Source organism: Rhinoderma darwinii, chromosome 3, assembly GCF_050947455.1.
Source record: "Rhinoderma darwinii isolate aRhiDar2 chromosome 3, aRhiDar2.hap1, whole genome shotgun sequence".
In the NCBI taxonomy this organism is placed as follows: domain Eukaryota; kingdom Metazoa; phylum Chordata; class Amphibia; order Anura; family Rhinodermatidae; genus Rhinoderma; species Rhinoderma darwinii.
This window is the reverse complement of record NC_134689.1, coordinates 382,295,883-382,318,486: the sequence shown is the minus strand read 5'-3', so window position 1 is coordinate 382,318,486 and position 22,604 is coordinate 382,295,883. Positions and strand designations below refer to the sequence as shown.

Genomic DNA, 22,604 nt, shown 5'->3' with positions numbered 1-22,604 from the left:
ATAGATTTTTTTTTATTACAAATAAATTTAGGCAAAAAAAAAGAAATTTGTAAATTTCACCTCTACTTTGCCTTAATTCCTGTGAAACGCCCAAAGGGTTCAAATACTTTCTAAATGTGGTTTTGAATACCTTGAGGGGTGCAGTTTTCAAAATGGGGTGATTTATGGGGACTTTCTAATATAGAAGGCCCTCAAAGCCACTTCAGAACTGAACTGGTCCCTGAAAAAATGGCCTATTGAAATTTTCTTGAAAATGTGAGAAATTGCTGCCAAAGTTCTAAGCCTTGTAACGTCCTAGAAAAATAAAAGTACGTGACAAAAAATGATGCAAACATAAAGTAGACATATGGGAAATGTAAACTAGTAACTATTTTGTGTGGTATTACTATCTGTTTTACAAGCAAATACATTTAAATTTAGAAAAATGCTAATTTTTGCAAATTTTTGCTAAAATTTGACGTTTTTCACAAATAAATATTGAATTTATCAACCACATTTTTTCGCTAACATAAAGTACAATATGTCACGAGAAAACAGTCTCAGAATGGCTTGGATAGGTAAAAGCATTCCGGAGTTATTACCACATAAAGTGACACGTGTCAGATTTGAAAAAATCATCTGTGTCCACAAGGCCAAAACAGGCTGTGTCCTAAAGGGGTTAAGGAAAAAACTCAGGAGTGCAATCCACGCCCCCATGTTATTACAGTTGTATCTTCCTCCCGCCCACAGCTCCTGTCCATAACATGGCCAAGGATGGAAGAGCAGGTGACTAGTAACGTCACTCCATACTTTCTATTGTAACACACTGCGTCCAGGAAACTAGTGCAGGTGCAGTGTATTACAATGGAGGATGCAGAGTAGTCTGATAGCAGGCCATCATTACTTATCACCCAGGGGACCATCAAGGCCTGTGATTGACTGGTCAAGTCCAACCAGCTAATCACAGCAAGCCTGTCCTAGAACCCATCACTGTGCCACAGGGCACAGTGAAATTGTGGTGATTGATGCTGTCTACGACCAAGAGAGAGGTGACGGGGGTCCCACCACGGCGATTGCTGCTATTGGTTGGTCTATACGGACCAACCAATCGCAGACACAGCATCGGTTCTAAAATAATGTTCACCGCTCTGCCCGTCAGATTCTGGTCAGGAACTGCGGGCAAAGCAGTGTATACTGAGCTGTGTGGCCTGTGCTGACCTATGTTGGTGATTGTAGTGGCGATCTGCAGCTGCCTTCTCCTCCCCGTCTCAATGTTACAATGTTATCTATCTATCTATCTATCTATCTATCTATCTATCTATCTATCTATCTATCTATCTATCTATCTATCTATCTATCTATCTATCTATCTATCTATCTATCTATCTATCTATCTATCTATCTATCTATCTATCATCTATCGAGGTATTTTTCTTTTTCCATTTTTACACCCACATGGTCTACCTGTGTGCGTCCTGTGGCTGCGGAACGCTGATCAGTGATGCAAATCACTGATCAGCATCTGTGCTGATTTTTTGGAACAGGAGTTTTTTTTAAATACCCTATATAATTTTTTCATATTTTTACACTCAAACCACCACCCGGTGTGCGTCCTGCGACCATTGAGCGCTGCTCATAGTTCTGTTGAAGGTTGATGGTTTTAAGTTTTTTTTTGCGTTATTTGTACATGGCATCATCTCCCTGTGTGCGTACTGTAACCACTGTTTAGCAATGCACATCCCTGATCAGCATCTAGGCTAGTTTTTTGGCACAGGTTTTTTTTCTGTCTTTTTTTAATGTTGCACATAAACCATCACCCTGTGTGTGTCCAGCGGCCGCTGAGCGCTGATCAGAGACGCACCACATCAATAATCAGCATCTTTGCTCTTTTAGGTGCAGGTACTTTTTTTTCCTTTAAAAAAGTAAATAAAATAAAATCTAATAGTAGTTAGGTGTAGCTAGTGGGTAGATAGGTAGGGTGTTAGGGTAGCAGATGTTTAGTTTACCTGATGACGTTCGGACTTCCAGTTTGTAAAGAAAAAATTATATAGCATTTTAGAAAGTTTTTAAATTTTTTTTTACTAATGTATAGTATGAGAGTTTGAGCGTCAGTAAACGACGTTCAGTTTTTTTAAATTTTTGTACGGAAATTCGTTCAGTACATTTTATATACGTAGCTTTACAGTGTAAGTTTAGTGTACATTTGCTGTAGTAACTAATATACAGCATTAGAGTTTTAGTGTCAGTCACTTAGCCCTTATTCACACGACAGAGTTCCCGTAGCTTCTCCTGTAGCGTAATTCCCGGCCATAGAGTCGGGGATTCCGCTTCAGAAGTGAGTGACGTCGCTGTGTCCATATATGGACAGTGTAGTCACTCACTTCTCCTGCAGCGGAATCTCCAATCCCCGGCCGGGGATTGGGGATTCCGACTCCTACAGGGAGCAAAAAAAGACCCTCCTTCTCCTCACATGCACTCTGCACTGTGAGGAGGAGAGAGAGCGCGAGCGACGGAATATCACTCGGGACACATTCAGGTGATGGCCGTGTATTACCCAGCCCCATAGACTTTTATGGGAGCCAGGCAGCCGGGTAAATGGCCGAAAATAGGGCATGTCCCATTTTTTGACGGCCAGGTTTCCCGGGGCGTCAAAAAATCGGTCGTGTGAAGAGCCCCATTAGGGGTCTATTGTTCCTGCTGCAGCCGGCTGACGGACGATTTATGAACGGCCGTTACCCGGCCGGGAAACCCTGTCGTGTGAATAAGGGCTTAAATGAAATTCACCCACTTTTAAAACGGACAGGGAAAAAAACAGATGCAAAACGGGTCAAAATCGGCCATTAAAAACGGCAACACGGCCCGGAACGGAATCGGAACGGATGCAAAACGGATGCAAACTGTTCGGGAAAAACGGCCCAAAACTGCCGATTTTATAGGCCGACACGCGAACCCTGTCGTGTGAATGAAGCCTTACGGATGTTAAGTTATCTTTTTACTGAAGTTCATTCAGAAACAAACATTTTTGGGGGGTTTTCAGTTAATTTTCTTTTACTGGTGTTGTATTACAGTTGTAGCTCTAATTTACTGTACAATTTTTTTTTTATAATACACTTTTTCCCGAACATATAGCACTTTTTTACCCGAACATATAGCGTTAGGGATAATTTATTAGTGTCAGGTCACTTTTGGAGTGATCCACTGTGCTGGTATCTTAGGGGCTCTGCAAATGCAACATGGCGTCCGCAAAATCTAGTTTTTCATTTTCATGGTCCAATTATAATAAATTCTATGAAACACCAATTAAGTAAAAATGCTCACTACACTCCTAGATAAATTCCGTAAGGTGTGTAGTTTCCAAAATATGGTCTTTTTAGGGTAATTTCTTAAAAAAAACCTGCAGAATCAGGGAAATAAATATTGATTTGTGGTTTTCTACTAACACCTGCTGTACTACGGAAAAAAATGGATTACAATTGAATTTATGCAAAAAAAAAATGAAATTAGTAAATGTCACCTCCACTTTGCTTTTAAATCCTGTGAAATGCCTAAGGGGTTGACAAACTTTAAAAATGCTGTTTTTAATACTTTCAGGGGTGCAGTTTTTAAAATGGGGTGATTTATAGGAGGTTTCTGACATATAGACCCATCAAAGCTACTTCAGAACTAGATTGGTCCCTGAAACAATAGGTTTTGGAACGTTTGTTAAAAATGTGAAAAATTGCTGCTAAATTTATAAGCCTTGTAACATCCTAGAAAAATTAAAGGATCTTCCAAAAAATTATGTCATCATAAAGTAGATATATGGGAAATGTTAATTAGTAACTATTTTGTGTTGTATTACTATCTGTCTTGCAAGCAGAGAGTCAAATTTATAAAAATCTAAGTTTTACAACTTTTAATTTTGGTGTTTTTCACAAATGAAAAACCAAACTTTACCTCTAACATAAAATACAATGTGCCACGAGAAAAAAAAAATTAGAATCACTTTCATAAGTAAAAGCATTCCAAAATTATTACCACATAAACTGTCAAATTTAAAAAATGTGGCTCTGTCAGAAGGGCCAAAACTGCCTGCGGTGGTAAGGGGTTAAATAAACATTAAACTCTAGAAATGAGTGCTAAAAGTAAACAGGATAAAAATTTGCTTACAGGGTTTGTCAATTTGTAGGAACTTCGGCATAGAAATGCCTTCCGTGTAGAAATCCAGAAGAGAATAATTTCTAATCTGTTCTATTTTTTGCTGGTGAATGACTGAGGGTTGGGCTTAACAACAGGTGGGTTTTATTAATGTGTGTCCTACTGCAGACAGTGGGGGGGGGCTCCTGATGCAGGCAGTTGTCGATTAGTCAGACACTGGACATTGAGAAGGAGGTAAATGGCTGATCTCCTGGGACACATAAAGTTAATGTCCACCCAATAGGTTGCCATAGCACCTGGGGGCCTAACATTGGCCCCTAGGTCTGCCATGTAAAAGAACATATTGGGCTCTAGGGCAGCGATCAGGAAATTGAATATTCATGTTCCATAAAGGGACGAAAAAAAGTAAAAAATAAATACAATAAGGTTTTATGGAAAAAAAAATCTTTACAAAATGCTTTGTAAAACTTAAAAATAAAAAAATATACATAATTGGTATCATCCAGAATGACCTGTACTATGAAAATAAAACTTCATTATTCACGGTGAACATTGAAAAAAAACATCTAAAAAACAAGGCCAGAATTAATGTTTTTTGTTCATCCTGCCTCCCTAAAAACGTAATAAAAAGTGATCAAAAAGTTTTATGTAGCCCAAATTAGTACCAATGAAAACTTCAAGTTGTACCGCAAAAAATAAGCCCTCACACAGCTATGATGACAGAAAAATAATGATGTTCTGGCTCTTAGAGTGCGGCGACACAAAAACAAATTATTTAGTAAAATAATGTGTTTTTATTGTGCAAAAGTATAAAAAAAACTTCTAACTATATAAATAACGGTAACCTCCTTCTAAGCAAAGCTCAAAACACAATGGCGGTATTGCGGTTTTCTTTTCCACCCCCAAAAAATGTATAAAAAGTATACAATACTTGTATGAAGCCCAAAATGGTGTCATTTAAAAATACAACTTGTCCGCAAAAAACAAGCCCTCATACGGCTACGTCATCGGAAAAATAAAAAAGTTATGGCTTTCGGAGTGCAGAGATGAAAAAAACTAGGTTAAACAAAGATCGGCAAGAGACCAGGGAAGCGTTGGCACAGGAGCGGCAGGGGATTGATAAGGTGAGTATTACTCCTTTTGTCATTTTATACCATTGTCAGCTGTTTGTAAAAAATTTCATGGGGCTTGAAAGTCCCTTTAAGAATAATTTCAAGAGGTTTTCCCACATCAAACTACTTAATCCTGTCTCCTCTTTCTTTTTGAAGGGTGTTCCCTCAGTTACTATGATGGAGTGTTACCCATGCAGGTGGCTGAATGAGAAAAGGGGCTCCCGAGAGGTGGTCCTTGTGGTGGTTTTTGTAGCTCTTCTCTTGGATAATTTGCTTTTCACAGTGGTTGGTATGTTTATCTCTCCTGCTGTTACTTATGTTCATTAAAGGGGTTCTCAAATTTCGACAACCCCTGTCCATATGTCATATTGGGGTAGATGGACTTCATAGAGAGGGTCTTCCACTTGGGACCCCCTTTATAAGCCAGAATATAAAGGAAGTGCTGCTCTGCCAGACCCAGCCTGCCAGTCATTTGAATGGTTGCCATGTAATGCTATAGTTCCCTATGCCGCTGCAAGGGAAAAGGGTGTCCAAATGTGGCTTCCCCCAGCGGTTAGAGAAGCCAGATGTTTCTATTTCTTTATTAAGAAATGAAAACTTTTATCTTCTAGGCATCATGAAATAATGGAAGTTCCTGGGCTAGCAAATGTATTTTATCATGGCACAAGCGCAGCAGAGCAGTTATATTGGATTCCTACTGAATTAAAAAGGGTACTGTCATCCCCTAAGCACTTTTCTTTGGTGCATTGGCGAGGGAATGGCATCTGTACCATTGGAATAGACTTTCACAGTGTGACAGGTGCCATTTTAATCAATTGCCGGCCATCTGGCCCTACGTTGGAAACTGTATATGTTGGAGGAATGTATTATAAATAAAACCGCAAGAGGCTCGATTCCGTTCAGTCTAAATCCTGACAGCCTGCTCTTTATTGGCTCAGTCTCCAGACCCTTTTCTCTTCTCGAGAAATTCACTTTCACAAGGAGAGGGTCAGGAGACTGAGCCGACAGGGACCTGGCTGTTAGGATTGTGACTAAACAGAAGCGAGCCTCTTCCAGAGTATTGTAATACATGCAAGAAAAAAGCGGTCATTTATTTTTTGCAGAAATTTTTTATTCCACATTCAATGCACAAAAAACGAAACACATGCAAAGCTGTCCACATCCTTTAAATATTACTTCCTATTGCTAACACTCTGTTTCCGCAGTTTTGTTAGGACGGCAAGAATATTGCATTATTCTTACTGTGAAAAATACCGGAACCGGATGGACTCCATTACAATCAATAGGATCTGCCAGGATTTGTTTGGAGCTATTCTAAAACGGATCCTACATAACTCATGCTTCTGTTTAGAACGGGAGCCATGACGCTATGGTGAACAGAGACTCAAAGGTGCCCATACACTTTAGATGACAGTTGGTGGGACCGGCTGACTATCTAATGAGGGATCGGCCAATTATCTAATGTGTACAGGGATGTCCCGACTCTCCCCAATGACAGATGTTGGGGGACTGAAGGATCGGGCATATTGTATTTTAACATGCTTGATCCTTTGTTCCTTCCCACAAGAGATAAGATAGGTATCTGGCAGCGGCTTATTTCCCTCTCCCCATTAAAAATATATGCACCAGGGGGAGTCAGGAAGAATTACTGATAATCGAAAGTGTAAGGCCTACCACCTACTGTGACTGTGTGCAGGACTGGTGGACTTTGAGGCTTCCCTGACTCCTGAGAAGTGCTAGTTTTGCGAGACTCATAGGTCCGACCTTTCTTGACAAATGACTGCACAATATCATCTTCTCAAACACTTCATGTCTAATAAATTATTTTCTCTGACTAGTTCCCATCATCCCAAGCTTCCTCTATGAGGCAGAACACGGGACAGAAAACACGTCTGTGGTTGTGACGTCTTCTAATTCCTCTTTTGAATCCATTCACTCCTTGTATGACAATTCGACGATATTAAGTGGCCATTCAAATCTTCAATGGATCACTAACAAAACCCAAGAAGCCCCAAACAACACCAGCTGCAACATGGAAACAAGCGTTCTACAAGAAGAGAATATCCAAGTTGGTCTTCTTTTTGCATCGAAAGCAATATTACAACTTCTAGTCAACCCTATAGTCGGACTCATTACCAACAGGTATATGGTTTTAGAGGGCTGGATGATATCTGCTTAGCTATTCCCATTTCCTATTCTAATGCACTTCTTATACTACTAGGGTTGGGTATGATCTGCCAATGTTCTGTGGATTTGTTATCCTGTTCGTGTCTACTATGAGTAAGTTATGTATTCATATTTTATACTGTATGTCCACAACGTTGTATATTTCCAGTCATAAACATCCTCAAATTGCCATTTTATGAACTATGAAGATAATGTAAGATAACATAATATTCCAATGCAGTATTATATATTTCCAGTACAACTTTCCCGATTCCTAGTACCTCAAATGTCTGAATCCCTCCAACTCGCTCTGGAGGACCTGGCATGTCTATGCATTACACAGAGAAGCATGATACAATATATTAGGGGAATAGAAATAGGACATCAAAGGCTGCCTCGCCTTCAAATAACAGTCTATGGTACCCAATAGGATTGCATTCAATTTAGCAAAAATCATAATTTGGCTAAAACGGGCCAAAACCATGTGTAAATGTAAATCTGGCCAAAGCCACTTATAAGCAATATGGATCCTGGCTGCTAATAGAATATATTGTTCAATTTTAAATTGAATAGGTTGACTCCATTGTTTTAAATGGGAACTTTGTAATGCTTAATTTCACCTATGGTGGCGCTGCAGGGAAATTGAACACATGCATCTGGGTTCCTCAACAGATAAAAGGTGATCGCTGGGGGTCCCAGCATCGGGACAACATGTGATCAGCTTATCACCAAGGGACCCACCTCATGAAAAGAGATTTTGCAAAGTGATGCTACTAGTGCAAAATAATATCTGCCAACAGCTGGACAGCCACATACAGGGGGCTTTAGAGCAACATGTTGCTGCCGAACCACTGGTTGGGGAACACTGGTCTAGAAGAACTGCTTTTTTTTTACATAGACTCACAGACTACAGTAATCCTATCACAGGACCGTGATCAGGAATGAGCGCATTATCCTTCCGACAGAAGGTATAGGCTGTGATATCCTTAGATGGTTTTCATCAACAAAAAATACTCTTTTTGTTAAAAATATGAATTGCAAAGAACAAGACTGAAAATGAGGCCACATTGCTAATACTGGTTCATCCCAGCAGACCTCCCATCCCAAAACACAAGGGTCTGCCTTCTGTAGCTCCCTCTAAATTATAGGACTAAAGATGGTATCACCGTTCATCCAGTTGCTGCCTTCTTTCTTTGCTAACACTGCATTGTAAGTGGTGAGGGGAACCCAATGTTCCCAATGCTAGTTCAAACAGCACAACAAAGGAAGATGGGATTTACTTGAGCTGGGCTTCCCCTTTCCTCAGTTCAATAGCAGTCCTTTATTTTACAGACACTATTGGCAGAGAAGGAAAATGCAGGGGTGTAACTAGAGTCCTATGGGCCCCATGGCAAGTTACTCAGAAGCGTGGGCCCCAGTTACGTTGCGAGTCTCAAAGACAAAATAGCTAAAAGGCAAGTTTCTATGTATGATAATATACCTCTGAAAAATACAGCCATAAAGTTACCAAATAATACGACTATCCACTATACAAGGAACAAATATCACCATACTGTTACTGAACAAAATCCAGTATAGCAAGGCCAATATTACCAATGATAAAACTATATAAAAAAAATACCACCACACTATGATCACATATTACCACCACATAGTGACTAAATAATACTACCATACTGTTACTGAATAATACCTTCACACCATGACCACATATTACTACTGCATAATGACTGAATAATACCATCATACTGTTACTGAATAATACCTCCACCACATTACCACATATTACCACAGCATAGTGACTGAATAATACCACAATACGCTTACTGAATAATACTGCCGCACCATGACCACATATTACCACCAGATAGGGACTGAATAATATAAAAATACTATTACTGAATAATACTGCCACACCATGACCACATATTCCCACTACACCGTGAATGAATAATATAACAATACTGTTACTGAGTAATACAGCCACACCATAACCACATATTACCACTACATAGTGAATGAATAATACAACCATACTGTTACTAGATAAAAATCATTTATACAAAGATCAATATTACCAGCATACAGTGACCATATAGTGGTAGATACCAGTTGTACACAGAGGCTTTGCAGACCATATAAGTGAATACAGTACAGTTGCATCCAGTGACTTACAGGTGACGTCTTCTCTGATTGGAGTCGTTCACTTGCCCTTTTCTTCTTCCTCTAGCCCAGACCACCATGATGAATTCTCCTGACCAGGAGTAATCTAAACAAAACAAATACATCTTTGGCTCCTCAATTTTCAGGCATGTAGCTTACTATAGTTAATGTGGGGCAGCGAGCCAAAGGTTCTCTTCTCTGCCATAGTAAGCAGAGCTTGCACAGGGGCCTGCAGAAACCCTTCCCCTGTGGGCCTTGCTGCACACCCTGCGACCGCTACACCCCTAGGAACATGCCAGATGCTGCAGATAAAAAAAAAATCTAATTCTGGATAACCCCTTTGCCATAAAAATACCTGTAACCTGACAATTCACACCACTGCCTCATTTCCCCCAGATCATATCTACCCAAGTGCACCATTTTTGCATATCTGTAAACTGTAATTTCCTCTTCTGTCTCTTCTAGTTTTTGCTTTCTCTGGCTCATACACAGTTATGTTCTTGGCAAGGTCACTGCAGGGAGTTGGATCCTCGTTTTCCACTGTTGCAGGTAATATTAATTTATTTTTGTTGCTTATATAGCGCCAACATATTTTATAGCACTGTACAGAAATATTGTCATCACTTGCATCAGTCCATATCCCAAATAGGCTCACAATCTAATTTCCTATCTCACACACACTGGGACTAATTTACCTATCTGTATGTTTTTGAGTTTTGGAGGAAACCCAGGCAAACGCGAATAACATACAAACTTTATGCAGATGGTGTCCTCGGGCAGATTCGAAAACAGTACCCCAGGGGGGTGCAAGGAGACAGTGCTAACCACTGAGCCAACCTCCTGTTTGTTACTTATTAACTATTGATAGATAATCTATATCTAAATTTGTGTCTTTTGGTGTCATTGGTAACTGTAAGCTTATAGTGTTTATGTAATGATGGGGGTAAGGAAACAGACAAGTGAGCCCTAATCTACCCGCCACTCAGTCCCTGCCTACTTGCAACGACCCGCCCTAGGCGACGGGGTACAACTGGGCGACGGTCCCTACGCTCAATAAGTGCATGACAGACATACAGACAAGGGTACACAGAAGCAAGGGAAAAGGGGCAGTTGCCCACAGCAACACCGTGAGCAACAAGAGTGGTGAACGAGCCGAGTCAAACCAGGAGTGTACGAGGTACCAAACGCAGAGCAGGAGAGTAGTGAACAAGCTGAGTCAAACCAGGAGTGTACGAGGTACAAAACGCAGATCAGGAGAGTAGTCAGTAAGCCAGGGTCAATATGAAGCAGGGTCAAATGGTACAAGAAGCTGCAGCAGGGCCAGGAAACAAAACGAGAAGAATCACAAGCAAGGAGGAACAGGAAAGGCAGGTATAAATAGACAGAGGGCGGGAGCTAGCTCCGTCTGGCCAGGCTGTGATAGGCTCTCCCACTCCTAAGCCTGCCATCCTGAGTGGTGGAAGATGGAGTCAGTCTCACAGACATAGAAGCAGGTGCAGACTGATTACCTATGGATGTGGATACAGAAGCTGTGCCTGGCAGATCCTTAACAGTACCCCCCCTTTTATGAGGGGCTACCGGACCCTTTCTAGATGGACCTGGTTTATTTGGGAAACGAAGGTGGAACCTCCTGACCAATACCCCAGCGTGAACATCCCGGGCGGGTACCCAAGTCCTCTCCTCAGGCCCGTATCCTCTCCAATGGAACAGGTACCGGAGGGAGCCTTGGACCATCTTGCTGTCCACAATCTTGGCCACCTCTAATTCTACCCCCTCAGGGGTGAGAACGGGGACAGGAGGTTTCCTCGAGGGAGCCAAGGACGGGGAGCAGCGTTTAAGGAGGGAGGCATGAAACACGTCGTGTACTCGAAAAGATGGGGGCAACTCCAGTTGGAAGGAGACAGGATTGAGGACTTCAATGACATTGTACGGCCAGGACAGGACAGGACTTTAAGGCGCAAGTTCTTTGACGATAGCCGCACCAGATCCCCGACCATAAACAAGGGGTTAGCAGAACGTCTTCTATCTGCCTGTGTTTTTTGTATGCTCTGGGACGCCTCTAGGTTCTTCTGAACCTGGGCCCAGACTGTGCACAGTTCCCGATGAACGACCTCTACCTCGGGATTGTTGGAACTATCAGGTGAAACGGAGGAGAACCGTGGATTAAACCCAAAATTACAGAAAAAGGGGGAGACCCCTGACGAGTTACTGACCCGGTTATTAAGGGAAAATTCGGCGAGGGGATTGAATGAGACCCTATCATATTGACAGTCAGAGATAAAACACCTTAAATATTGTTCTAGAGACTGATTAGTCCTCTCAGTTTGGCCATTAGTTTCAGGATGGAAGGCAGAGGAGAAGGACAGATCAATCTCCAACTTTTTACAGAAAACAAATTGTACCCCTCTGTCAGAAACAATATTGACAGGGACCCCATGGAGACGCAGGATGTGTTTGACAAACAAGGTAGCTAACGTCTTAGCATTGGGTCGTTTTTTGAGGGGCACAAAGTGGCACATCTTACTGAAGTGGTCTACTACAACCCACACCACCGACTTGCCTTGAGATGGAGGCAAATCGGTGATAAAATCCATGGAGATATGGGTCCAAGGTCTCTGGGGTATGGGCAAAGAACGTATTAAGCCCGCTGGTCGGGACCTGGGAGTCTTGGACCTAGCACAAACCTCACAAGCGGCGACGTAGGCCTTAACGTCTTTAGGCAACCCAGGCCACCAATAGTTTCTGGCAATGAGGTGCTTGGTAGCCAGGATGCCTGGATGACCAGATAGTGCGGAGTCATGATTTTCCCTAAGTACCCTTAGCCGGAATTGCAGGGGAACAAACAGCTTGTTCTCAGCAAGGTTCCCGGGAGCTGAACCTTGATCAGCAGCAATTTCAGAGACTAAATCAGAGTCAATAGAGGAAATGATTATACCTGGAGGCAAAATACAAGCAGGATCTTCCTCCGAAGGAGGGCTGGCCATGAAGCTGGCCATGAAGCTACGCGACAGTGCATCAGCCTTAATATTTTTAGACCCAGCCCTATAGGTAACCCAAAAATTGAATCTGGTAAAAAATAACGCCAATCGAGCTTGTCTCGGGTTAAGCCTCGGGGCAGATTCTAGGAAAACCAGATTCTTGTGGTCGGTAAGGACTGTTACCTGGTGCCTAGCCCCCTCCAGGAAGTGGCGCCACTCTTCAAATGCCCATTTAATGGCTAAGAGTTCGCGGTTGCCAATATCATAGTTACTCTCAGTGGGCGAAAACTTCCTGGAGAGGTAGGCACAGGGACGGAGATGGGTGAGGGACCTGGTACCCTGGGACAAGACAGCCCCCACTCCCACCTCGGACGCGTCAACCTCCACGATAAATGGCTCCATTTGGTTGGGCTGAACCAACACCGGGGCCGAGATAAAGCACTTCTTAAGGACCTCAAAAGCCTGGACAGCCTCAGGAGGCCAGCGGAGGAGATCAGCACCCTTGCGAGTGAGGTCCGTAAGAGGCTTAGCGATGACCGAGAAGTTAGCAATAAATATCCTGTAATAATTAGCGAACCCCAAGAAGCACTGTAACGCCTTCAGGGAGGCAGGTTGGACCCATTCCGCCACAGCCTGGACTTTGGCGGGTCCATGCGGAATTCATGAGGAGTGAGGATTTGACCCAAAAATGGTATCTCCTGCACCCCAAACACACATTTTTCGGTCTTCGCAAACAGTTTGTTTTCCCGAAGGACCTGGAGCACCTTCCTGACATGCTCAATGTGGGAGGACCAGTCCTTGGAAAACACAAGTATGTCATCAAGGTACACTACAAGAAATACCCCCAGGTAATCTCTTAAAATCTCATTTCTGAAATTCTCGAAGACCGCGGGAGCATTACACAACCCAAAGGGCATGACGAGGTATTCGAAATGACCTTCGGGCGTGTTAAACGCAGTCTTCCACTCATCCACCTCTTTGATGTGGATAAGGTTATACGCCCCCCGTAGATCAAACTTAGAGAACCATTGGGCCCCCTGAACCTGATTAAAGAGATCAGGAATCAAAGGAAGGGGATACTGGTTCCTTACAGTGACCTTATTCAAGTTACGGTAGTCAATGCATGGCCTAAGACCACCATCCTTCTTCCCTATGAAGAAGAAGCCAGCACCTACCGGAGAAGTAGAGGGGCGAATGTAACCCTTGGCCAGGCTTTCCTGGATATACTCTCTCATGGCTTCACGTTCGGGACAAGAGAGATTAAATATCCTACCCTTAGGGAGCTTAGCTCCTGGTACCAAATCGATAGCGCAATCGTATTCTCTATGAGGAGGTAACACTTCGGAGGCCTCCTTAGAGAAAACATCAGCGAGGTCCTGAACAAACTCAGGTAGCGTGTTCACCTCCTCAGGGGGAGAAATAGAATTAACAGAAAAACATGACGTCAAGCATTCATTACCCCATTTGGTAAGATCCCCAGTATTCCAGTCAAACGTGGGATTATGCAACTGCAACCAGGGAAGGCCTAAAACCAAATCGGACGATAATCCCTGCATCAACAGTACAGAGCACTGCTCCAAATGCATGGAGCCAACAAGGAGTTCAAAAACAGGGGTATGCTGTGTAAAATAACCATTAGCAAGAGGAGTGGAGTCGATACCCACTACCGGGACAGGTTTAGGCAAATCAATCAAAGGCATAGCTAGAGACATAGCAAATTCCACAGACATGATATTAGCAGACGACCCTGAATCCACGAAGGCACTGCCAGTAGCAGACCTACCACCAAAAGAGACCTGAAAGGGAAGCAAGATTTTATTACGTTTCATATTTACGGGAAATACCTGTGCGCCCAAGTGACCTCCCCGATGATCACTTAGGCGCGGAAGTTTTCCGGCTGCTTATTCTTACGCCTAGGACAGGTGTTCACTTGATGCTTGTCAGCCCCACAATAGAAGCAGAGACCATTCTTCCTGCGGAACTCTCTACGTTGTTGGGGGGACACGGAGGCCCCGAGTTGCATAGGTACCTCCGAGTCTTCCGTGGAAGAACGAAGCAACGGAACCTCGGGAGGCATCATGGGGGAGTCAGAGGAGAAAACACAAAAACGTTCACGTTGTCGTTCCCTGAGACGTCGGTCAAGTTGTACCGCTAAAGCCATAACCTGGTCTAGGGAGTCAGAAGAGGGATAGCTAACTAGCAGGTCTTTCAGGGCATTCGACAGACCCAACCTAAACTGGCACCTTAAGGCAGGGTCATTCCACCGAGAAGCTACGCACCACTTCCTAAAGTCAGAGCAATACTCCTCAACATGTCTCTTACTCCGACGTAAGGTCACCATCTGACTCTCGGCAAAGGCAGTCCTGTCAGTCTCGTCATAAATGAGTCCGAGAGCAGAAAAGAAAAGATCAACGGAGGAAAGTTCAGGGGCGTCAGGAGCCAAGGAGAAGGCCCATTCTTGGGGCCCTTCCTGGAGCCGGGACATAATTATACCCACCCGCTGGCTCTCAGAACCTGAGGAGTGGGGCTTTAAACGAAAATAGAGCCTACAACTCTCCTGAAAGGAGAGGAAAGTCTTCCGGTCCCCTGAGAACCGGTCAGGCAACTTGAGGTGGGGTTCAAGAGGTGAGGTGAGGGGCACTACCATGGTAGCATCAGGCTGGTTGACCCTCTGAGCCAGGGCCTGGACCTGTAGGGAGAGACCCTGCATTTGCTGAACCAGGGTCTCAAGGAGGTCCATAGTAGTGTGAGGGACCAGGGTAGAGTAGATATATGGGCTTGTGATTATGTAATGATGGGGGTAAGGAAACAGACAAGTGAGGCCTAATCTACCCGCCACTCAGTCCCTGCCTACTTGCAACGACCTGCCCTAGGTGACGGGGTACAACTGGGCGATGGTCTCTACGCTCAATAAGTGCACGACAGACAAACAGACAAGGGTACACAGAAGCAAGGGAAAAGGGGCAGATGCCCACGGCAACACCGTGAGCAACAAGAGTGGTGAACGAGCCGAGTCAAACCAGGAGTGTACGAGGTACCAAACGTAGAGCAGGAGAGTAGTCAGTAAGCCAGGGTCAATATGAAGCAGGGTCAAATGGTACAAGAAGCTGCAGCAGGGCCAGGAAACAAAACAAGAAGAATCACAAGCAAGGAGGAACAGGAAAGGCAGGTATAAATAGACAGAGGGCGGGAGCTAGCTCCGTCTGGCCAGGCTGTGATAGGCTCTCCCACTCCTAAGCCTGCCATCCTGAGTGGTGGAAGATGGAGTCAGTCTCACAGACATAGAAGCAGGTGCAGACTGATTACCTATGGGCGTGGATAAAGAAGCTGTGCCTGGCAGATCCTTAACAGTTTACTTAAGTTTATAATGTGCTCCTCAAGGCTTTAGTACAGCATTGTACCCGCAAAATCCCCATTCCCTGTTAACATGGCCAGAAGGTGCTACTGCTGTATATATGAACGAACGAACGAACGAACGAACGAACGAACGAAAGGAATAAGTGATAAGTTTGATTTACATGCATTGATCACAAATGGTCTTGTATTTTTTTCAATTGGACACTGTTTTGCCCAGGACTATGTCAGACATCTGTAATAATTTACCAGTGCCCAATAGACAGAAACATTACGTTTATGTCAAGCCATCAAAGGCAAATTCCAATCAAAACCCAAAAATTCACGTGACAGCAATTACCGCAACATCCTCCCAAAGTCACACGCACAGGGGTCCACGAAGCTGGGATCTGGGGTGTTGTTTGGTGGGATCCTCACACTGGAGGCCTGGTGATAACTTGGGATTTTCTTTCTCTGACTACTCGCTAGTGGAATTGCTAGACCCAGGCATGTAGTCTGAGGCTCTTGCCCGGTGACCTAGGTAGTGTCCTTTATTGCAGAGTGTTACTCACTGTCGTGACCAGTGCCCACGCTTCCCCTCCATTAAACCAGTGCCCAGAGGTGCCTCAGGTATTGTCATAGTCCAGAAACACCCCTGGCACTTACAGTTCACATAACAACTGGACTCATAGACCATACTGTGCCGCTTTGTTTCTGATCAGTGTACGGGCTCAAAAGAATGTCTGTGAATCTGTACACCGCACGCTTGGCTTTCCAAGCAAAGCTAATCAGAAACTAAGCGGCACAACGCTCATTGGGGCGCTTCTGCCGCTTCGTTTTAGCGATCAGTGTGGGTCTCAGTGCTCGGGCCCCACCGATCAAAACTTCTGACAAGTTGCTTTGACATATCAAAAGTTTTACAAAAGTTTAGTTATACTTTAAAAATGTATGGGTATTCATATGTTGGGAGTTATGCCTATTTTTATTGGTCAAGATTGGATGCCCACCAGTGACCATCATATTTTCTTCATGTCACAGGCAAGCACAAAGACAGTGAAAGCAGCTATATAGTTTAAGAAAACCACAGATCCCAGGGGAGTAGAGACTGAGGGGGTCAAAAGGTCTTTCTCCCTCATAGAAGACCAGTAATATAAATGATGTATCATAGTTACAGACTTTGCATTGGGGTCGAGGAGCTTCAAATGATGCCTCTGCCAGGACCCCTGTAAATTTGAGATGGGGGAGGCATGACTTATTGAGTTATATTATAGCATTCAGGTTTTTAATAGAGTAGGCTTTTACATATTACCCGCATTATAGCAATGGGGAAGGACATTGTAATGAATTTAGTAGAAGATATTTATACCCCTACTATGTGTATACAGCAGAAAACTCAATATAACTGGGCTGCAGTACATATAAGCAAATTACAATTGTTGTATGCTACCTGTGGGCAATAACTTAATGAACGACTTCCCTTGTTGTTTGTTCCACGGTCCTTGAAGAATATTATTAGCACGGTTATTGTATTACTGACAAAACTGATCCATTACTTCCCCGCATTGGGGTACATTACTGACATAGCTTATTGTACTGTTAGAAAAGTTACAATAATCACTTTCTATTGCATTGCTGGCCGTGTTTTTTTAACTATATTAACCAGTAAATAATTGGCGTTCGTCCTGTTTGTACAACCACTGCCCATACGCCCTATTGGGGCATATGAGTTGCCCTTAAATGGGGCTGAGCTGCAACACCAAGAACAGCTGGACATATGGACGAGCCACATTCTCGTGGTTTAATGCGTGGCACAAATGCCGTCCTTAATGCTGTAATCCCATTGCCATATCTACGACGCTGTATGTTCAGGCACTGCATGTACACCACAGAGCGCAAAGGGGATAATAGTTGCCTAAAAAGTTCAGAAGCAAACTTAAGACCAGGGGAGGCCACTGGTACTACCATCATTAATCATTTCTGCCTGATACAACTGTGATGCACCAATCTCTGACTATGGAGGTTGGCACAGAACCTTGACCATTTTTAACTAGAGGTGCTAAGGTATTTTCTGTATATAGTGACTAGTGTACATGTATCTACAGGTTTGGGGATGCTGGCAAATGTCTACACTGATGACTATGAAAGAGGAAAGGCTATGGGCATTGCACTAGGAGGCCTGGCGCTGGGTGTGCTCAGTAAGTACTATGGTCTGAAAACTTCATTAGTTCAATTGTGTGTTGACTTGTGGGTATTGCCTTCCTGGAAGTTTTCCTCTCTTAAATGTCCCTGTCTCTGCAGCTGGTGCCCCCTTTGGGTCAGTCATGTATGAATTTGTTGGGAAAGCTTCTCCATTCTTGGTGTTGGCAGTTCTGGCTCTGCTAGATGGAGGTAAGACGCTGAACTAGTACTACAACAAATTGCGATCTTATTAGGAATATTAGAGTTTAGCATCACACATCATTGTAGAATTTTTAAGTGTTTGGTCACAATTTTACAGTTTATATATTGTTCACCAAAACACTGACGGGTGAAGTGAATAACATTCATTATCTGGTTACAATGGTGCCGGTCAAGGGGTGGGATATATTAGGCAGCAAGTGAACAGTCAGTTCTTGAAGTTGATGAGCTGGAAGCAGGAAAAATGGGCAAGTGTAAGAATCTAAGCGACTTTGACAATGGCCAAATTGTGATGACTATATGACTGGGTCAGAGCATCTCCGAAACAGCAGATCTTTGTGGGGTGCTCCCAGTATACAGTGGTTAGTACCTACCAAAAATGGTCCAAGGAAGTTAATGCTGGCTATAATAGAAAGGTGTCAGAACATACAGTACGTTTCAGCTTGCTGCATTTGGGGCTGCATTTTAAGTGCCCGTGCTGACCCCTAACCACTACCAAAAGCGCCTGCAATGAGCACGTGAGGATCAGAATATGGCCTATTCTGATGAATCACATATTCTTTTACATCATGTCGACAGCTGGGTGTGTATGTGTCACTTACCTGGGGAAGAGATGGTACAAGGATGCATGGGAAGAAGACAAGCCAGCAAGTAAAGGCCCTTTTACACGGGCCAATTATCGGGCACACTAGCGTTCACACAATGCTCATTCCCGATCGTTGCCCTGTGTAAACACCATCGGCTGCTTGTATTGTTTATACGGCCGAAAGTATTATTATGTATGTGTTAGGCTGGGTTCACACAACCTATTTTCAGGCGTAAACGAGGCGTATTATGCCTCGTTTTACGCCTGAAAATAGGGCTACAATACGTCGGCAAACATCTGCCCATTCATTTGAATGGGTTTGCCGACGTATGGTGCAGACGACCTGTAATTTACGCGTCGTCATTTGACAGCTGTCAAACGACGACGCGTAAATGGACTCCCTCGGCAAAGAAGTGCAGGACACTTCTTTGCCACGTAATTTGAGCTGTTCTTCATTGAACTCAATGAAGCACAGCTCAAGATTTACGAGCGTCTCTGACGGCTCGCAAAATGCGAGGAAGAGCATTTACGTGTGAAACGAGGCAGCTGTTAACAGTCTGTCTTTTCACACGTAAATGCCTCTCATCGTGTGAACATACCCTAAACAGGGAGACATGCTGCCGACATGATAGAAATGCATGGGGACGAGCGATCGGAGTAACGAGCACTCTTCCTCATACTTGTGAAAGGAGCAAATGAGCGCCGATCAACAAGCTGTCTCATTGATCGGCGCTCGTTTACGTGGCCCACATCGAGTCGTGTAAGAGGAAACCTTAGGCTATATTCCATATACAGGTGTTGCCTGTGCAAAACTTATCCAGAGGTGACCATACAGTTTGTGTAAACCTGGAAATGACCAACGGATAAAACCCCTTTAATTAGTTTTAATGAAGATAGAAAGATTCAGTGCGCGTCCAATCTATCCAGCAATGTATGTCATGATGTCCATTAACCCCTTAACGACCGGCGCATAGTGTTTTTACGTCGGCCGTTCAGGGTAGTTCTTCTGAAGCGCCGCCTTTTCACGTCTGCACTTCAGAAGAACTTTCCCCGCATCGTGCGGGGTGCTGTTGAAGCCTGGGCTGTTAGTAACAGCCTCGGGCTTCAGGGCAACGATCGGAGACCACTAGCAGTGGTCTCCGATCATATTTAAAACCTCAGATGCGGCGCTCAATAGCGAGCGCCGCATCTGAGTTATTTTAGAAGAAGGGGGCTCCCTCTCTCACCCCACTGGCATCCCGCAGAGGCATGACCTAACAGGTGCCTGTCAGTTTTACACTGACCGGCAATAATACACTGCAATATAGAAGTATTGCAGTGTATTATAGTAGCGATCAAAAGTCTGCACAGTAAAGTCCCTTAGTGGGACTAAAAATAAAGTAAAAAAAAGTTCAATAAAGTTTGAAATAAATAAATAAATGTCCCAAGTAAAAAAAACAAAAAAAACACTTTTTCCCCTTACAAAATACTCTATTATGAAAAAAGTAAAAAGGTACTCATATTTGGTATCGCCACGTCCGTAACGAACCCAACTATAAAATGATTACATTATCTAACTCGCACGGTGAACGCTGTTTTCTGTTCATCCTGCCTTCAAAAGAATTTGATAAAAAGTGATCAAACAGTCGCATATGCTCCAAAATGGTACCGATAAAAACTACAAGTCGTCCCGCAAAAAAAAAGCCCTCCTACAACTGCATCAGTCAAAAAATAATAAAGTTATGGCTCTTAAAATATGGCGACACAAAAGCAAATAATTTTGAAAAAAAATTGTTTTTACTGTGTAAAAGTAGGAAAACATAAACAAATCCATATAAATTTGGTATCGCCGCAATCGTAACGCCCTGCTGAATAAAGTTATTATGTTATTTATACCACACGGTAAACGGCATAAAATTAAGATGCAAAAAAAATGGCGAAATTTCAGTTTTTTTTCCAGTACCCCACTAAAAAAGTTATTAAAAAGTTAATCAATAAATTATATGTACCCCAAAATGGTGCTATTATAAAATACAACTTGTCCCGCAAAAAAAAAGTCCTTCTACAGCTATGTCGACGGAAAAATAAAAATTTTATAGATCTTTGAATGCGACGATGGAAAAACGTTAAAAATTGCTCGGTCATTAAGGTTTAAAATACCTTCAGTATCAAGGGGTTAAAATGCTCTTCTTCGTCCACAGCTTTACAGCTCTGTATTCTGCGGCCTTCCAAGTTTTCTGCAGGGGTGAGTGTCATAAGAAAACATAATTAAACAAGCATGTGTACTAGATCCATACATTCATCCATTGTATTGTTCTTCCATAGACTATTCCACCGACACCCTACTTAACACTCCTCGGTGACCCTTACATTTTGGTGGCTGCAGGTAAGTTACAGCTGACCTGGTGCTGAAGTGATACAAAAATTAAAACCTATCAATGGCTGTATAACTCCGTCTTCAGTTTATATACATATTATATTCTTATGTTTTCTCTCTAGGGGCTTTGTGCATTGCTAATATGGCTATTGCAGTTATGGAACCCACTCTGCCCATATGGATGATGGAAACTATGTGCACTCCTAACTGGCAATTAGGTACATCCCAAACTGGTTCTCATGATCTTGTACATTACTACTGATAACTAAGGACATATTAGATGTTACATCATGTGGTATGTGGGTACGTAACAAACTGTTTCAGAAAAAGGGGTTCCCTGCGATCAGGTTGTGGGGTGTTTCCTGGTCACCCACCAGGTATTGTAAATGGTTGCGTGTTTTGCTCTCTCACCCTTTTGTGTGTCACCCGGTGACTGTCTTGGTTGTTTGTATCCTCCATTTCTGTATGGCTTCCCTAGCAATCAAGGAAACATAGCAGCCCTGCACTAAGGGGGGTTTCCCATTGAGCCCTGTATTAGTGCACAGATCAGGTGACCGCACTGGTCATGGTGATTGGTGCAGCTCATGTATAAAAAGAGGTTAGCGAGAAAGAAGGGGAGGAGTTAGAAAAAGGCGGGAAAGTGTGAGGTAATGACAGTTGAGGGAGTTAGAGTAACAATAGGTAGAAAGAAACTGAACATTAGAGTGTCTGGCCGAGTGTCTGAGAATCTAACACCACAAAGTGTCATCAAGTCAGAGGGACCTAAGAATAGGGTCTGAATATTGAGTGAATAAATGATATCCAGAATATACAGTTTAATTATCAAGTGAAGTCTGGTCATCCCTCTACCCCTTGTGGTAATTTGAGTGAATAGTCATCTTTGAAATAATATTTCCTGGTTATAAATATACACGTTACAAGCAAGTGATGTTTATGTTATAGCCAGTGCAAAGCGGTCTTAAAGGGGTGGTAATCATCTTAGGCCCCGTGCACACGACCGGAAAAATTGTCCGTAATTGCAGACCGTAATACGGTCTGCAATATTTGGACCCGTTCAGTACTATTGGCCGCAGACTCCTTTCTGTATCGTTACGGATGGGTGTTCGTGCCGTAGAAATTTTCCAAAAATTCTGGAACACGTCAGTTCTTTTGCATTTTCCGGCCCTACTCCATACATTGCATGGGAGCACGGCCCAAAAATGCGGGCCGTGATTGCGGGCATGGCCGTGTGCATGGGGCCTTATTCAATGGACTGATTTGCATGGACTTTGGACTATCTAGTTACTTTACAATACCCCCTTAAATAGTTGGGTCTAAGATACTCGGACCGTTGCCAGTGTACCGCAGAGAGAAGTCCGTGCGCGAATGGTAGCGGTGCCTCTGCAACGACCCGTGTA

The 22,604-nt window shown here is 43.3% G+C and overlaps 1 protein-coding gene and 1 long non-coding RNA gene across 2 annotated transcripts in view; one reads left to right on the top strand and one right to left on the bottom strand.

Moving 5' to 3' along the window:
• LOC142750073 (uncharacterized) overlaps positions 1 to 21,721 on the bottom strand; it is a 49,977-nt gene extending 28,256 nt beyond the window's left edge. The window contains exons 1-2 of the long non-coding RNA XR_012882564.1: positions 21,619 to 21,721; positions 20,991 to 21,067 (exon numbers count right to left, since the gene is read on the bottom strand). This is a non-coding gene — a long non-coding RNA (uncharacterized LOC142750073). The remainder of the gene's footprint in view (positions 1 to 20,990; positions 21,068 to 21,618) is intronic.
• The window catches only part of SLC18A1 (solute carrier family 18 member A1), a 90,332-nt gene that overhangs the window by 3,805 nt on the left and 63,923 nt on the right, over positions 1 to 22,604 (top strand). The window contains exons 2-10 of the mRNA XM_075855411.1: positions 5,385 to 5,517; positions 7,067 to 7,370; positions 7,450 to 7,508; positions 10,023 to 10,106; positions 17,971 to 18,063; positions 18,167 to 18,256; positions 21,032 to 21,075; positions 21,156 to 21,216; positions 21,330 to 21,425. Of these exons, the coding sequence (XP_075711526.1) occupies positions 5,403 to 5,517; positions 7,067 to 7,370; positions 7,450 to 7,508; positions 10,023 to 10,106; positions 17,971 to 18,063; positions 18,167 to 18,256; positions 21,032 to 21,075; positions 21,156 to 21,216; positions 21,330 to 21,425 (946 nt within the window). The 5' untranslated portion in view covers positions 5,385 to 5,402. The remainder of the gene's footprint in view (positions 1 to 5,384; positions 5,518 to 7,066; positions 7,371 to 7,449; positions 7,509 to 10,022; positions 10,107 to 17,970; positions 18,064 to 18,166; positions 18,257 to 21,031; positions 21,076 to 21,155; positions 21,217 to 21,329; positions 21,426 to 22,604) is intronic.